At 39.7% G+C, this 18,244-nt stretch overlaps 1 protein-coding gene across 1 annotated transcript in view; it reads left to right on the top strand.

Annotated features, from left to right (window-relative positions):
* Positions 1-18,244, top strand: part of ADAMTS6 (ADAM metallopeptidase with thrombospondin type 1 motif 6) — a 648,820-nt gene that overhangs the window by 608,018 nt on the left and 22,558 nt on the right. Inside the window, exons 22-23 of the mRNA XM_030193183.1 lie at positions 10,974-11,178; positions 17,341-17,517. Coding sequence (XP_030049043.1) covers positions 10,974-11,178; positions 17,341-17,517 — 382 coding nt within the window. The remainder of the gene's footprint in view (positions 1-10,973; positions 11,179-17,340; positions 17,518-18,244) is intronic.

The following is an 18,244-nucleotide window of genomic DNA, read 5'->3' as shown; positions in this document are numbered from 1 at the left end:
GGGGTGATTCAGAAAGGAGAGAAGAAGGAGTAAAAGAAAGAGAATGGGCTCTCTATAGAATATGTTTCCTTTCCAAACAATGGATATAAAACATGGATTTCAGTAAATATCTGGGGTACTCTCTTCATCTTACTAGGCCCTGTGGTAGATAATACATGCACTCACTGTTAATAAATTACCCCCTCCCCTTTTTTTTTTAAAGTAGTATAAGACACCATTCAAATAAAAGATACTACTATACTCCTTTAATTGGTAGTTTCATATTAATAATCTGGTTTGTTGGAATAGGTGTCTTAGTAGCTGTGGAGTTTGATTTACTGATTTAGTAGTGCTTGTGAAGTACTGTCTCCCACTGAATATTGCTGGTTAGCGCCTAGCAGGTATCTGGTTATATTATGCGATATAATCGGCTATCTGCCAATTTTCAGTGCGTCACCAGCCAAGTTTGGTGGCCAAATATGGCTGCGTTAATAATTGGAATATTTTTTGCCGGCTCAAACTTAACCATCCAGTGCTGAATGTTGGTTTGGTCAATTAAATTGGAACCAGCCAAAAATAAACCAGATATTCAATGCCGGTCACTAGAAATGGCCCAGTATTGACTATCCAGGCTCAGTGCTGCCTTCAGCTACCTCATGTAGTCTGATTCGGCCCCTTTGTATTGTTGCTGTGCTAGTGTTTCTGTTCTTTTTCTTTTGGTTTGACTTTTCTTGTCAACTTGTTCCTATAAAGCATGTTTATATTGGACTCTACAAAGCATTAATGTTAGCCCTCTATATCCAAAAAGTTAAAACTGGAACTGCTAATTACCAAAAAACAAACTCATAAACCTTAATCCCAATTCTTTATTTAATCCATTTGATGATGAAATGTTTGTAAAAAGTCAGTTACTTACAGTTGCATTGAGATGGATTAGGGATTCTGCACATACAGATGAGTCTGTGTCTGTGATCAGTCTCTCTCCAGAGACGAAGAACTGTCAGTGCCTGATAATTTGTATACTGAAATCAACAGGCAGGACAGCTGCATAGGTAACCATAAGCAACACATATTGGTAAACATAAACAGCCACATAAGTGAAAAATCACTATACCTTTCTACCCTGAGAGGATAAAAATAAGCAGGTGCCTCAACATGGAGAGTTCATGCCCTCTACACATTGGATCTATGATCTAGGTACAGCTTCCAGTTCTCTCTCAATTCTCTCACAGAAAGCAATTGGAGGGAGAAGGGAATTTTGCTCCTCTCAGCATGCCTAGAAGCAAGCAGTGACAAAGCTCTAAAAAACACTCTGGCCAATATTTAAAACCATTTAACTGGCCAGGAATGGCACCTGGTCGGTTATATAGTATTTAACTGGCGATATTCAGCGGGAGATTGCCAGCTATCTCCTGCTGAATTCTGCCGGTGAGCACTTAGCGGATAGCCAGTTATATCATGCAGTTTAACCGGCTATCTGCCGATATTCAGCACATATCCAGCTGTTTGGCCACCAAAATAGTAAGTATATCTTTGGCTAGTTTAAACTTAACCAGCCAATGCTGAATATCGGCTTGGCCAGTTAACCAGCCAGAATACACCAGATATTCAATGCTGGTCACTGAATATCTGGGGTCAGCACCTACCGTGGGAGACAACCCGGTTACCTCCCACGGTCTGAATATCAGGCCCACTGGGTGCAGAACACAGGTGTTAACAAAAGCTGATCATAGAGGACTGCAGAAATGCAGGGGCCTGGTCCATATACACAGTTCAATAATTTCCAGACAGGTAATCTGATATACACAGACAGCACAACATGGGGCAGAACATTGTCAGTTCTATATATTAGCCCAAGCTTCTGGTGTTGATGTCTGCTAATAAATTGCAAATTGCTATAGTAAAAACAAACAAAGAAGACCTTTCAGCTGCCTGTTGACCCACAATTACGTAATGGATGCCAAATGACTTTAGGAGGAAAGGTCGTGCTTTTATTTCCTGAATTTTCTTTAGCGTTGTCTTCATGTTAATGGATTTTCAGTTGGTTAATATAATTTATTTGCAAGCCTAAGAGGCAGACTGTTCAGAAAAGTGGATAAATAGTATTTTACTGAGGCTGCATGATTCTGGAACATTTGGTTCAAGGCCAGCTTTGTAGGCTGTTACTCATTCAGTTGGTTTCAGAGGAATCAGTTTGGTAAACCACTGAAAAACAGTCCTCATACCAATCCCTTCCCCAGAGAGTTCAGCACGGTTGGGTACACTTGAAAATCTTTGCCGCAGGAGAAGCTTCACACTAATCTAGCATGGCAGTGACCCACTACAGAAAGCATACATACATACACTTATCTGTATGATCAGAAAATACCACAGGGAAAAATATGACCAAGGATAGACATGATTCTTCTAGCTGTTTCTCAATTCAATGTAAGATTAAATGTAATCCTCCAGATTTTTCAAAGACATCCAGTTGAACTGAGGTAGACAGTGGCAGAATAATATTGTGATAGTATGAGTAAGGTTTTTTTTTCTTGTTTATAGATATATTCTTGCCAGAGAAAATGTATTCAAACAGTAGACTTAAAACTGATAATTTAATACAAGTCTATGTTGTGATAGTGCCTTTTAGTGTAACTTGACCTGACCCTTCAAAAGAGAAACTAAGTTTTAATGTTTTTTTTTTATTCAGGATGAGAATAATAATACAGTAATCTGCATAATAATATCACAATGCAAAGTCCACAATGAATTATATAGCAATTAAACAATGACATATGAGCAAACAAAGCATCATAATGCAGAAGATACAAAAGGAACTTATGATCCCTATTTTATAAACCACCAAACCCCCTTTTTCCTTTGACCCTACATAAATACAACTATGGTGGACCGTTATCTGGACTCTTATGATTCCAGGCCATCTATACATGACATAAATTTAAACTGAAACTTCCCTACCCTCCCATTCCCCCAACCACCTCCCGGCAGAGAACCCCAATATAGCCCAACATCAGGTGATAAACAGGTCATGTTACACTCCGGAATTAATTCAGCACCGCACTATATTGTATAAAGGGAATCTCTAAAACTGGATACCCTTTTATGCACTACTTGAGCATGTAAATATACAGAATATTAACACTTTCACATACACACATAAGTGACTGCAGGGCAACCAAGTGCTATTATATAATGGTGCACATACGTGGCATAGGGCCAGATTCTGTATAAGGTGCCTAAAAAATCTGCACGGTAAACATTTCCAGCTAAGCATATTCTATAAGTGGCACCTAGATTTAGGCACAGTATATAGAATGCGCTTAGTTGATATCCCAGCGCCTAAACCAACATGCCTCCATTTACACCAATAAAAACATGGCATAAATCTCTGCACATAGGTTTACACATATTGAACCATATTTTATTTTATTTGGTACATTTGTATCCCACATTTTGCCACCTATTTGCAGGCTCAATGTGGCTTACATAGTACCGTAAAGGCGTTCGCCAATTCCGGTATGAACAAATACAGTAATGTTGTGGTAGAATAAGGTTCGTGTGTACAGATACATTAGGGAATCGTAGAGAGGAAGAGTTATTATATGTCTGTTACAAGCTTTGGTTTCATTGTGTTGCAGGGTAAAGGCATTTAAGTTGGGTCGGTAGGGTATGCCTTTTTGACACGGTTAGTTTTTAATGATTTCCGGAAGTTTAGGTGATCATAAGTTGTTTTCACAGCTTTTGGTAATGCGTTCCATAGTTGTGTGCTTATGTAGGAAAAGCTGGTTGATTTGTATTTGAGTCCTTTGCAGCTTGGGTAGTAGAGATTTAGATATGTTCGTGTAAATTTTGGAACACCAATTAAAAGCCCATTTCCCTGCCCATAATCACACCACTTTTGAACTGCACGCACTAGAATTTAGGCGTAGTTCATTACAGAATATGCTTAGCAAGTTGTGTGCGTAAATTCTAATTATTGACAATTAGTGTTCATTATTGCTTGTTTGGTGCTGTTAGCAACGCTGATTAGCTTGTTAAGCCAATTAAGTTATGTGCGTTCTTGTGGAATATGCTTAGATTTCACAGTGGAAAGCTAGGCACGCTATATAAAATCCGGCAGATAGCACATAAATGCAACAGGGGCAATTGCATGAATAGAACATGGAAAGGGCATGATTGGGCATAACTTACAGAATACTGTCAGTTAAACATGTCCCTGCTGCATGTATGCAACTGCAGTTACACCAGGTCTATGGCTATAGGTGCACCAATACCAGGTTCTGGTATTATTCTATAATAGAATCAAGGTGCCCAGAATAGGATCTCACAGCATGGCATTGGAGGGGAGGGGGGCTAGAAGAAAGCAACCAATTATAGAATTGCCCCCATACTGTCTTCCAGTCCGAGCATGTAAAAAATAGAGTACACTGTTTTATGAACAAGATGGTGGGCAATTTTAACTGTGGTCTCTTTTAACTTTTCATTGGACTGTGTTGAATATATTATGAACTGAAATGTGGATATAGATAGTGATTAAATAGAAGGGAGAATCCTTGTTCCGTGATTGACTGCTTAAGAGTCTGGTCCATGGTGATGGCCTGGAGAAAGTATGAGTTAAAAAAAAGGATGACATAGTTAAAAAAAACATTTTAGAAACAGAGAATATGATGTTCAGGAACCAGAAGGTCCATCTAGTTTGCCTGTTTTCTCTTCCTGTTGTAATGCAGCAGAATTAAGTATCTCTCCCTCCCCCACCCCCCACCCCCCGGCTAAGGATCTTGTCCTTTGATTTCTTTAATTCCACTACTGTTTTTCCTCTGCTTTATATTCTTTTGGCGATACAGCTCCAAGCATAGGGGGCACAATTTTTTAATCTCAAGAAGACCTACTGGAATGCGCATTATGGCATGCATAAATTTGTTCATTTTTATTTGTGCATATTGTCTGTGTTTCTTTTATAACAGCACATAGACATCTATAAAATAAGCATAAAATAGACATACTCCTCAGGATTCTATCGCGTTGAGATTTCTATGTCCTTCTTTGTTAAATTGTACAGCGCTGCATAACCCTGGTAGCGCTTTAGAAATGTTAAATAGTAGTAGTAGTAATAGTAAATTGAAGCATATTCCATAACAATGTGTATAAGCTAATTAATTAGAATTCACACACACAGCTGTCTAAGCGTATTCTTCAATGTGGTACACGTAAATTGTAATTTGCATAGTCAAAAAGGGGACATGGCCAAGGCCATGGAATAGGAAGGTCATGGGCATTTTAAAAAAATTTATGTGCATTGTTATAGAATGCACCTGATCCACGTATTATTTAGGCATTGGGATGTACGCCAAGTTTTACTTGGTGTAACTGCCCTTAACTAAATGTAGTCGCACGGAGCAGCATTCTGTATATTCTATATACTGCATGGAAATTTAGGCTTATTCTATAAAGTATGTCTAAATTAAAATATATTTTATAGAATACACTTAGGCGAATTTCATTTTGGCATTAATTTTTTAGGCGTGATAAATAGACTCTAGTCTACTATTCATATTTTTAGATATAATCTTATAAAACTCTCCTCTAACTGTAGTAACTGATAGATAACCACTGAAACTTCTAGCATTTTCACCTTCATCCAAGATCAACACAATTATGGTTCAGTTCCATTCTGTAAATGGATCCTGCTTACTGTGTCCATCTGCTTACTGAACTGCTATTCTCAGCTATGGCCTCCAGAATATTTGGACATGACCCTTTCAGAAAGACTTACTGTACTGTACATTAGCACTGTCAATAGCACAGAAATAGTCTCTCCTTACCCACTTACTAGTTCCAGTTCCTACCTGTTCATTTTTTTTTATAAGAAAATAACCTTTACCATTAAATAGGCAATATAACATTTTAACCTCTTGAGCCAACGCTTTCATGATGAAATTGAACAAAGAAAAAACACAATGCCTGATCCTCTCATCTCAACACTCTGCGCCCCTCCCATCTAATCTCAAAACCTCTGACATCACAATCCCCATTTCCGACAAACTGAAAATCCTTGGAGTGGCACTAGACAACCACCTTTCGCTGGAAAATCACGCTAAATCCACCACAACCCTATCTCCCCCAGAAAACTTTCCGGAATTTGGTGCAATCCACTGTACTTACCCATGTCGATTACTGTAATAGTATCTTCTTAGGCTGCAAGGCCCATATCCTGAAAAATCTTCAGATTGCCCAAAATACAGCAGCGAGACTCATTTTCGGCAAATCACGTTTTGAATTTGCAACCCCTCTTCGTGCAAAACTTCACTGGCTCCCTATCAAAGAGCGAATCAACTTCAAGATCCACACATTAATCCACAAGATCATCCACGGTGAATCTCCACACTATATGCTTAATCTGATTGACCTCCCTACCAGAAACATGTCTGAATCTTCGCAAAATTACCTCAATCTGCACTACCCCAATTGCAAAGGAATCAAATACAAAACCTATTATGGATCCAACTTCTCCTTCCTAGGCAGCCAACTCTGGAATGCCCTTCCCAGACCCATCCGATCAATTTGTGACTATTTGCCCTTCCGGAGAGCACTGAAGACCCACCTATTTAAGCAAGCCTATCCTAATGACCCAGACTAATCTTATGAACCCATCTACCTAACGACACTGACCTAGACTGTATCTCTTACTTCACTCCCTTCTCCATTGCCTATCTCTACCTACCCATCTCTTCTGTCATTCGGGTATATTTAACCTTTGCCCTCTCCAACAATACTTTGTATTCCCTATTACTATGTAAGCCGCATTGAACCTACTTTGAGTGGGAAAGCGCAGGATACAAATGTAATAAATAAATAAATAAATATAATAATAAACAAGCCCACATCAAGGGGGAGTGGGGTGAAAGAGAAATAACAAAGAAAGAAAGAAAGAAAAAACCTAATGGAAATCATGAATAACTTTCCATATTAAGGGGTCCTTTTACTTAGGTGCATTGAAAAATGGCCTGCGGTAGTGTAGGCGCTTGTTTTGGCTGAGGTGGAGATATGATTGAGGTCTATAAAATCCTGTTTGGTGTAGAACGTGTAAAAGTGAATCGATTTTTCACTCTTTCAAAAAATACAAAAACTAGGGGACACAATAAAATTTCATGGAAATACTTTTAAAACAAATAGGAGGAACTATTTTTCACTCAATGAATAGTAAAGCTCTGAAACTTGCTGCTGAAGGACATTGTAATGGTGAATAGTATATCTGGGGTTAAAAAAAGTTTGGAGAAGTTCCTGGAGGAAAAGTCCATAGTTTGTTATTGAGATGGACATGGGGGAAGTCACTGCTTGCCCTGGGATTGGTAGCACGGAATGTTGCTACTATTTGGGTTTCTGCTGGGTGCTTGTGACCTGGATTGGCCACGGTTGGAAGCAGGAAACTGGGCTAGATGTACCATTGGTCTGACCCAGTATGGCTATTCTTATTATTTATTTACTTATTTATTTGGATTTATTTACTGCCTTTTTGAAGGAATTCACTCAAGGTGGTGCACAGTAAGAATAAATAACATGAAGAAAAAGAGCATACACTCGTCAATTACACAGAATAATCCCAATAAACATCTATAAATTAGAAACATTTTATGTGCCTTTATTTAAAATGGACTCTCAGAACTATTCCTAGGGCATACATGAACTCCAAAGAAGATGTAAATTTGTGTATATTCTCTGTGTATCTACAAGTGGGGCCCAATATTCAGTTGCTGACCGTTGCCAGCATTAATCCCAAAAATTCAATGTTGGGCCATGTCCAGGCACTGGCATCGAGGGGCCCTTTTATAAAAGGGCTAACATGTGGGTAGCGCATGCCAAATTGACACATGCCAAATTGACACTACCGCCAGGGTAGTGCGTGCGCCCGGTGGTAATTCTGAGTTTGGCTCATGCCGAATCCCACGGTAGAAAATATTTTTCTATTTTCTACCATGGGGGGCATTCCTGGCGGTAATCAGCAGAGTGGCACACATTACATGACTACCGCACGAGTAGCATGTAAGCCGTTATCATTAAGTCAATGCTGGCGGTAAGCGCTCAGGCCGCAAATAGGCGCGTGCTAGTTTTAATTTTTGTGCACGCCCTTTTCCCAGCTGCGGTAAAAGTTGGCCCAGCGCTCACTCAAAAGATGCGCCCACACTACTGAGGGCCACATTTTACTGCGGCTTTGTAAAAGAACCCCTGAATTTCAAGGTTTCAAGAGCTGGTTAAGTGCAATATTCAGCACTTAACCAGCTATGAGTTACCGCATAAAGAAAAGGCTGAGCTTTATGCAGTTAATCTTCCTGATTAAGTGCTGACTATTGGCACTTAACCCCCTGGAACGCCCCCAAAATAGCCCGTTTTCAGTTTGGCACAAACCGGTTAAGTGCCACTGAAAATTATCAGTTAGCCCCGAACAAGTGATTTAATTGGACAGGAGCTGTTTCTGGCCTGTGAAGTCACTTTGAATATGAACCCCGTGGTATTTTAAAAAATGAAATACATGCATACATTGTACCATTTTTCACTTGTAAAGCATGTAGGCTTCTCCAGAGAAATCATATGAAACTAACTTAACTGATGCAAATCCATAAGTACATTATTATATTAAAATAAAACCATGCAAATACAAACTGCTCCTGCATACAAAAAAAAGTGAATCAAACAAAGAAATACATTGAGTTGTACATATGGGTCAGATACTTCGTAACCCACAAAAATAAGCTTTTTTCCTTCTAATAATAATGCATGGTGAATAACTATTTAAAGAATGTTTATTTGCCTTTATATGTGTTTGGCAGACAGCTCTTGTAACTAATCAAGTTCAAATACTTTTGCAGATCCCTACCTTGGTGAATGAGATTTCTTGAATATGAAATAAGAATATAGTGTTAAAGATTTATTTCAGATAGCAACAATATTTTGTTTGCCAGAAATAGAAAATTTAAAACCTACAAGTTTAAATATTGGAAAACCACAATAGGAAAAAGCAAAAGGTATCTAAAGTTACTTGAATTTCTTGGACCATTTTAAATTACAGAGGAAATTGAATAGGATAGAGAGCAGCAAAGTAAGGTAGTGATGAGAATGGAAGCATTGTGCTAAAGGAGGTGCAAATAATCTTAGATTGTCAGCCCATTAGGGACAGAAAAGTACCTGCAAAAAATAGTATATGTAAATTGCTTTGACTGTATCTATAGAAAGGTGGTATATCAAGTGTGGAGTAAACATAAACGTAAATTATTTCTTTCTTTCTCATTCTTTGGATTTATTTACCGTCTTTTTGAAGAAATTTGCCCAAGTTGGTGTACAGCAAGAATAAGCTGTACATAGACAATAGACAATATCAACAGAAAAATATTCAAATAACACTACATGTTGTGGCATAATGTGCTGCTTGTTTGGCGCATTCTCATGGCGTTTGGTTCCGCTCTCAAGGCTTTCTGCGAATTCTGTTTACAAGAGCAGACCTCTTTTATAGCACTGTGTTATTTCACACTCTTCCAGTGCCGTTTTTGCAGATTGACCCCTGTAGCAGGCATATGTGACACTGAAACATGGCCCATGTCCAGTCATCAATAAAGTATACCTGTTCCACTCTTGAAAGCCCTTTGTGCTGTTTTTTGGATTGTTTGTGCTGTGTACTTTGATCCTCTCTGCTGTACATAATGTCCTACTTACAATGTCAACACAATACAGAGGAATATAGAGACGGATTAGATAGAATACCAGGAATGAGGTAGAAAATAAGGGTCACTTAAGGAAAAATTGCACATGAAATCAGAAAAGATGCATGAAAGTGATCTCAGCTACAGTAGGAGAGGATAAGCAATAGAAAGCTCTCTGAGCATAGCACAAAAAAGGGTGCCTAGTTTAGGCACCAAGGTGGTACTTATTTTGTATTTATTTATATGAAAGCCATAAATCTATTAAAGTGGAGTACATCGATACAATAGTTGTTTGTACCTGAGGCAATGGAAGGTTAAGTGCCTTGCCCAAGATCACACGGAGCTGCAGTGGGATTTGAACTGGGGTCTGGTGGCTCTTGGCATGTTACTCCAACCATTAGGCTCCTCCACTTCTATTTGGAGTTTATTCTATAAAGGAAAGCAAGCATCTACTTTCCTTTATAGAATACTAACGTAACATTTCATATATGCACCTATGTTTTGGGCATTACCACTTACACCAGCGATTGATAAAAGAAATGCATGGAAACTACAGTATTGTATAATTTATGTGTGTAACTGTGCACAAATTTAAAACAATTGCATAATGTCCAGTGCGAAAACTTCATCCACACCCTTATCTTAGACACCATATCTCCAGCATCTGTTCAGTTCTGTGTGGATGTTAAAAAAGTGACGCCGGAGAGATATGGTGTCTTATAATAGGTATGTGGGTAAAGTTTTTGCATTGGATATTATGCGATTGTTTTGAAATGATTTTAGCTTAAAATTTGTGTATATATAATTTTCTTGTTATAAGACCTATTGCCCAGTCGCAGCGTGGCGAAACATGTCCTATGTTAGCGTGAGTCCGAGTACAGTGTCTTGTGATTAAGAATAAGCTGAAGACAAGTTTTATGAGAATTTATGCAAATGGATATTAAATGATGTTTGAATAAAATACATACAAGATTACCCACGTTCTATATGTGTGTTTGAAGAGAATTCCAGCGCAGGGTTGTTAAGTTATCAGATTGAATTGCCCCCACTGATTATATTTGTCTAGAAAAGCATTATTGCATAGCAGGTTTTTAGGGCCTTAAAGTGTATACCTCTATTCACTGGACGAGTGACCTTGAAGAAATCACTTGAATCTCCCTGTGCTCAAAATTCTTTGAAGAAGAGACAAATCAGCCAGGTGAATTATCTAATACAGGACCATATACAGTAATATCATATAGAGTATGAAAGATAAATATGTATTATGAAATGAATTAGTGAATTTTTCTTTTTTCTATCTAGGTGGTTTATAGGTGACTGGTCAGAATGCAGCAAGACCTGTGATGGAGGTATGCGAACACGGACCGTTCTTTGTATTAGGAAGATTGGACCTTCTGAGGAGGAATCACTGGACGACAGCAATTGTCTAACACACCGCCCCATAGAAAAAGAATCCTGTAACAATCAGTCCTGTCCACCTCAGTGGGTTGCCTTGGATTGGTCAGAAGTAAGGAAAGTTTTGTTTTTATTGTTTGTATTAACACTGATTTTATCTCCCTTGTCACTGACATGGCTAGTGCTGTTGCGGCCCTGTGTATGAACCAATAGAAATGAGGACCATGCTGCTCTACTGGAAGGAGCCATCGTTTGTATCCATGTCTTTATGCACGTTAGTCCCAACTAAATCTAATTAGTGCCAATATTGCTTTTAGAAAGCCAATTATTGGGTCTAATTTGCTTGTTATTCAATTAAATTGTGTGTGCAAATCAGGAACATGCGCACACAGTTTTTGGCGACCTTTACAGAATCAGGGGGATAACAGCTGAGTATTGCTCCTATACACAGAGTGGCCTGTTGGAAGTATTCTTGATATATATTAAATGCCTCCTCCTATCTGGATAGCGGCATTGAATATATGCATTTTTACAATGCTGCAGCCATTTAAAAAAAAATATGCTCACCACTGTAGCTGAATATTGGGCCAGTAGGATTCAGAGTTTGAGCAGAGGGTATGTCAGATAGCAAACTGGGGGGTCCTTTTACTAAGGTGCACCCAAAAATGGCCTGCATTGGTGTAGGTGCGTGTATTGAACACGCACAGGTTCATTTTTCAGCACGCCTGCAAAAAAGGGCTATTTGTTTGGCCGAAAATGGACGTGTGGCAAAATAAAAATTGGCGTGCGTCCATTTTGGGCCTGAGATCTTACCGCCACCCATTGACTTAGTGATAAGGTCTCACGCGTTAACCGGGCAGTAATCATCAGCGCACTACCAATTACCACCCGGTTAGTGCCACACAGTAGAAAAAAAATATTTTCTGACACGCGTAAAAAATTGAATTACCGCCCAGGGCACGTGGTAGCTGGGTGGTAGTTCCAAATTGATGTGCGTTGGCGCATGTAGGTTCCTACACACCTTAGTAAAAGGGACCCTGGGTGATAAACCCCCAAATTGTATATGTGGTACCTTTAGTTGTGTGTGCTATTTTGGCGCATGGCAAAATTGCGCACACAACTTAATTGATTAGCAAGCTAGTCAGTGCCAATTATTGGTTCTTAACAACCAATTAGCAGCATTATTTGGCTTTAATTAGAATTTAAGTGCACAACTTTCAGGCGTATTCTATAACGCAGTGCACATAAATTCTAGTATGCACAGTTGAAAAAGGTGATTGGCCATGGGTGTGGAATGGGCATAGTTCATAGAATTTCACTAACCATGTGGTTTTATGGCACCAATTTTTAAGGTGCCATATATAGAATTTCCCCTAAAGGGCATAACCTGAAGTTTTTGGGACCAATCTGCTGTAAGCCAGGGACTATATTATCAATCTCTTTACAGTCTGTATGAATCTCCTTACTCCTTATCTGACACACGATCTTGCTTGGGTTATGTCTGCTTCCTGTTTTAAAAAGGTGTATGAAACCACTCACTGAACACACTGTATTGTCAGCATGAACGAAGGATGTGCAGCCAAAAAGCACCTGGTCACAATTCAGTCTTGACACTTCCTCATTTGCATGCTTTCTGTGTCGTTTATTTACCATGGCTCCATCGGATTCAATGGGGAAAATCCTATCACTCACACAATATTTTACACCGCCTTGAGTGAATTCCTTCAAAAAGGCGGTAAATAAATCCTAATAAATAAATATACTAAACCACTTGTAACAATTATAACAAGAAAATGGAAAGGACAATATCGGAGGAACTGCTGGAATACAGCATATGTCTCAGTTCCAGCAAACGCCTGTTACCATTTATTCTCTCTCCTTGAGTCATAGCTGTCTTATCCTTCAACAGAGGCAGCAGACTAGAGGCAGTACAACATGATCTGTCAAAATGAAGGGCTTCATCACTGCGTCACCTGCCTTGCATCCCCAGAGGTTTTGTTGTAATATAGAGGATTTAAGCACTGCACTCTTGCCTGTGTTCTGCTGCCTTCCAGAATACATAAGATAATGTTGGGTAGGAAGCCAGCACCTGGGTGAATGTCAAAATCTAACTGAGATAAGCTGCACATGTCTTATCCACTACGTGCAACTTTTTTTCAAGTTACTCATCCACTTTTATAATTCCCAATTGCTTTGTTACACTCTACCTTCCATATGTTCTACCCTCACGGGTCCCCTTTGCCATTTATTGAACTGATTTCATGTATATTGTGTTCACGTGATATCATGTCTGGACCTGAGCTCCTGCTCTGACAGATCCCCTTCCGTTATCTTGCCAACTGGTTCTTAATTGTCGTGGGCAAGTTCTGTGTACACAAGCTATTCCCTGTGGGATTTTAGGGACATTAAGGGGTCCTTTTACTAAGGTGCGCCATAAAGTGGCCTGCGCTGGTGTAGGCGCGTGTATTGGACATGCGCAGGTCCATTTTTCAGCACACCTGCTAAAAAGGCCTCTTTTTTTGGCCGAAAATGGCAGTGCAGCAAAATGAGAATTGTTGCGTGTCCATTTTGGGCTTGAGACCTTACCACCACCCATTCACTCAGGGGTAAGGTCTCACGCGTTAACTGGATGGTAATCGTCAGCCCTCGCACAATGCTGGTTACCGCCCGGTTAGCACCACATGCTGGAAAATAAAATATATTTTCTGGCACGCATATAGTGGGCGTGCATAAAAAATGAAATTACCGCCTGGGCCGCGCAGTAGCCGGGCGGTAGTTCTGAATTGGTGCGTGTTGGACGAGCGTAGGCGCCTACGCGGCTTAGTAAAAGGGCCCCTAAGACCTCACCACAACCTGAGGTCACAGTGTTCTCAGAAAGAAATGTATTCACAGGCCATTTGTTCTAAAACTACTGAATTCTTATTGTATTTCACCTGAGCCATCAATGAGTCTCAGACTCAAAGGGGTCCTTTTACTAAGCTGCGGTAAAAATATGCCTTGGTGTGCCCTTACATGGGTCTTTCCAGTGTGCTAAGGCCATTTTTACTGTGGCCATAAAAACCTTGATTTTCTATTTTTTGACTAATGGCCGTGGGCTAATGTTGTCATTGGCGCAGGGCCATTTTCAAAAATTACTGTGCAGTTATTGCCACATATTTTGTGGGAAGTAAGTTATTATGGAGACTGTGGTCATTAAAATATTTGTTTAATGAAGCAGCTTTTCACACTGTGTTACATGTGTTAATTAGAGCACGGTTAGACTATGCAAATGTGAATTATGCAGGATTACCTGGTTATAAATTAAAAAGATTACAAACCTTTCAAAATGCTGCAATTAAATTATTAGGTAATAAGCGAAAATATGATCATGTTCCCCCTTTATTTATTATCATTGGCTGCCTGTTAAGTTTAGAATTTATTTTAAAGTACTTAGGGATCCTTTTACTAAGGTGCACTGAAAAATGGCCTGCGATAGTGTAGGCGCGTGTTTTGGGTGTGCGCAGATCCATTTTTCAGCGTGCCTGTAATAAAGGCCTTTTTAAAAAATTTTTGCTGAAAATGGACGTGCGACAAAATTAAAATTGGTGTGCGTCCTTTTTGGGTCTGAGACCTTACCGCCAGCCATTCACTTAGCAGTAAGGTCTCACACGGTAACCGGGCAGTAATGGCCTATGCACGTCAAATGCCACTTGATGTAGCTGGCGCACGTCAGAAAATAAAAATTATTTTTCGGATGCGTATCGTGGACGCGTGCCAAAAATGAAATTACCGCAAGAGCCACGCTGTAGCCGGGTGGTAACTCCAAATTGGTGCACGTTGGGCGCACGTAGGCACCTGCGCGGCTTAGAAAAAGGGCCCCTTACTTTGTCATGCAAGGCTTTCTAGGGTCCTTTTACAAAGGAATGCTAACGTTTTTAGTGCATGTGAAACACTAGAGTCGCCCATAGAAATATATGGGTGATTCTAACATTTAGCGCATGTTTATTTTTAGCACATGCTAAAAATGCTAGCGCACCTTTGTAAAAGGACCCCTCTATGAATTACAGCGTCCATATTTAAGTTCCCTGGTGATTCCATATACTCCAAGTAGAGTTCTTAGGTCGATGCGAGATTTCAGAATAGTAGACCCGTTCAGAGAGAGAGTTTTCTCGTGCTTAGCACCACATTTATGGAATGAAAGACCAAAAAATGTACATGCGGAGGCTAATTTAAAAAAAAGTTTAAATCTTTATTTGAAAGCTTTTATTTCTGTCAGGCCTTTAATGTTGTTAATGGAGAGGTTGTAAGGATTTATAAAGTTTTGCAGTTCTGAATATGCTGTATTGTCCTGTTCTTTAGAGTGAATGTTCTGAATGATTGTGATTAGGTCTTTCCTATCAGATAATATTGCAATCTTTTTCTTTATTTAATTGTAACATTTTGTATTTGTTAACCTGAATGACCAGGTTAAGCTAGGCAGTATATAAAATGTTAATAATAAACATAAACATATCCGTGTGCTAACCAGTTAGCACGTGGAAATGTAGATGCACTAGCTGGCACATTCCCTCAACAAAAATACAAGAAAATTATTTAGCAGCAGTTAGCTTATATACATTCAAAAACTATCACATGATGCTGTAGTGCATCACTATGTAGTCCATTTTTTGCTGTGTTCGGCATGTGTTAGCGTCTAACACAGCTTAGTAGAAGGGCCACGTCATTAATAAATCAATTAGGGGTCCTTTTATTAAGGTGTGCCGAAAAATGGCCTGCGCTGGTGTAGGCACGTGTTTCAGACATGCGCCGGTCCATTTTTCAGCGTGCCTGGAAAAAGGGCCTTTTTTGTGTTGCGCGGATGCCAAAACTATCACGGGACACCTGAGCAAGCCCTGTGGTAGTGATTTTTAACCTGCAGTAAGCACTCTTTTGTACTTACCGCAGCTTAGTAAAAGGGCCCCTTAAAGTTGCAGGAACTGACAGGCAAGGAAAAATTTCGTACAAATACTAAAATTTTAAAATAATAAATTTAATTTTAAAATAAATGTAATTTAAAATAATAAAATTTCATAAACATACTAGCTAGTATTTTATATTAACTTTTGTTTCTCTAGAGTTAAACTCTGTGCCTTCTTTCAATAAGATCTAAAGATCTTGGCAATTTCCCCATCTGTCTGAACTGCTTGTCTAAATGAACTGAGAGGCAGAAACAGAAAACTGTTAGATCTTTCAGTCTGATTAGTACCTGATAGCAAACAACTGTTTGCACCTGCAATTCTCTGTTTCTGTTTAAAAAAAAAAAAGTTCTCAGCAACTGTAACTTCTTAACTGCTTTTTCTAGCTTTTAGGTGATTCTACAGCCTTAGAACTTCAGGAGTCAACCCCTTCAGTTCTGGCAACCTGTGACTGCAGGATGCAGCACTGTAGCACTGCCACCTATTGGTTAGCTTAGCATTTATTATAAACAGGAGAAAAGTCCAAGTAGCAATTCCCCCCCCCCCCCCCCCCCCCTCCGATAATCAAATATATTTAACCAGTCAGACACGGCTGCTGACCAGTTAAATAGCATATCGGTGAAAGGAAAAAAGTTTTTAGCATAAGCATATAAGCATTGCCATACTGGGACAGACTGAAGGTCCATCAACCCAAGCATCCTCTTTCCAACAGTGGCCAGTCCAGGTCACAAGAACCTGGCAAGATCTCAAAAAAGCACAATACATTTTATGCTGCTTATCCTAGAAATAAGCAGTGGATTTTCCCCAAGTCCATTTTAATAATGGTCTATGGACTTTTCCTTTAGGAAGCCATCCAAACCTTTTTAAAACCCTGTTAAGCTAACTACTTTTACTACATTCTCTGGAAACAAATTCCAGAGTTTAATTACAGATAGAGTGAAGAAACATTGTCTCTCATTCGTTTTAAATTTACTACTTTGTAGCTTCATTGGGTGCCTCCTAGTCCTAGTATTTTTGGAAAGAGTAAACAAGCAATTCACGCCTACCTGTTCCACTCCACTCATTATTTTATAGACCTCTATCATGTCTCCCCTCCACTGTCTTTTCTCCAAGGTGAAGAGCCCTAGCTGCTTTAGCCTTTCCAGTTGTCCCATCCCCTTTATCATTTTCGTCACCCTTTTCTGTACCTTTAAATGCTAAAAAGATAACTAAAGACCTTTATATAATTCTTGAATTGATTTGCCACATGTGTATGTAGCTAGTTATTTATTTAAAGCAAGGTTCATATTTTTTCTCTAATATGTAATCATCTGTGTTTTTACATTTGTCGTTTTTTCCAGTGTACCCCAAAATGTGGTCCCGGATTCAAGCACAGAATTGTTCAGTGCAAGAGCAGTGACCTTTCCAAAACCTTTCCTGCCACACACTGCTCTGAGGAAAGCAAGCCTCCCGTTCGTATGCGCTGCAGCTTGGGTCGCTGTCCTCCTCCTCGCTGGGTCACTGGTGAATGGGGACAGGTACAGTGACTATGCTTTGTTAAACTTTATTAGCTCCATCTATTTGAACAGCTAAACCTCAAAACCGTTATGAGGGGAATATTTTAATGAATGTTCTATGAAGGAAAGTCGGTGCCTGACCTCCTTTGTAGAATACTAGTATAACAGCCTGCTTCAGGAGTCCCTGTACTCTGTAATATTGGGTTACTCAGTGCCCTAAAGATGAAACAGCCAAAGTAAACCTTAGTACTAAAAGCCAGAAGCGGGGGCGCCAAACATACACTGTAGCTGCTCAACAAACTGCATGACCGCTTCTTACTTTTAGTACTAAGCAGGCGGTTGTGGTCGAAACACTATTCACGTCGAGTCCATTATACTTTGAATAAAGCATCTGATGTGAACTCTTTGAGTCCATTGGGTGTTTTGTTTTGTTTTTTTGGCATCATCCTGCGTTTCACCTCCACTCTGCTTCGTTTTCCAACTTATGCATGCAATTTATAGAATACTATGGGGCTTTTATTCAAAATAAAGAAACATCCAAAAAACATCATAAGATGGCAGCAGTGGCATAGCTACGGGGGGGGGGGGGCCACAGGGGCCTGGGCCCCACAAATTTCATCCGGGCCCCTGGTTTGGCTGGCGGGGGGTCCCCAACCCCCGCCAGCCGAAGCCTTCTTCAGCGTCAGTCTCCGGTATTTGTTTTTGCGGGGGGAGCGATGAGGCAATGAGGGGAAGCGGCAAGGAGGTG

The sequence above is a fragment of the Microcaecilia unicolor genome, chromosome 2 (assembly GCF_901765095.1).
Source record: "Microcaecilia unicolor chromosome 2, aMicUni1.1, whole genome shotgun sequence".
Classification (NCBI taxonomy): Eukaryota; Metazoa; Chordata; class Amphibia; order Gymnophiona; family Siphonopidae; genus Microcaecilia; species Microcaecilia unicolor.
This window is presented reverse-complemented; position numbering and strand designations above follow the sequence as displayed.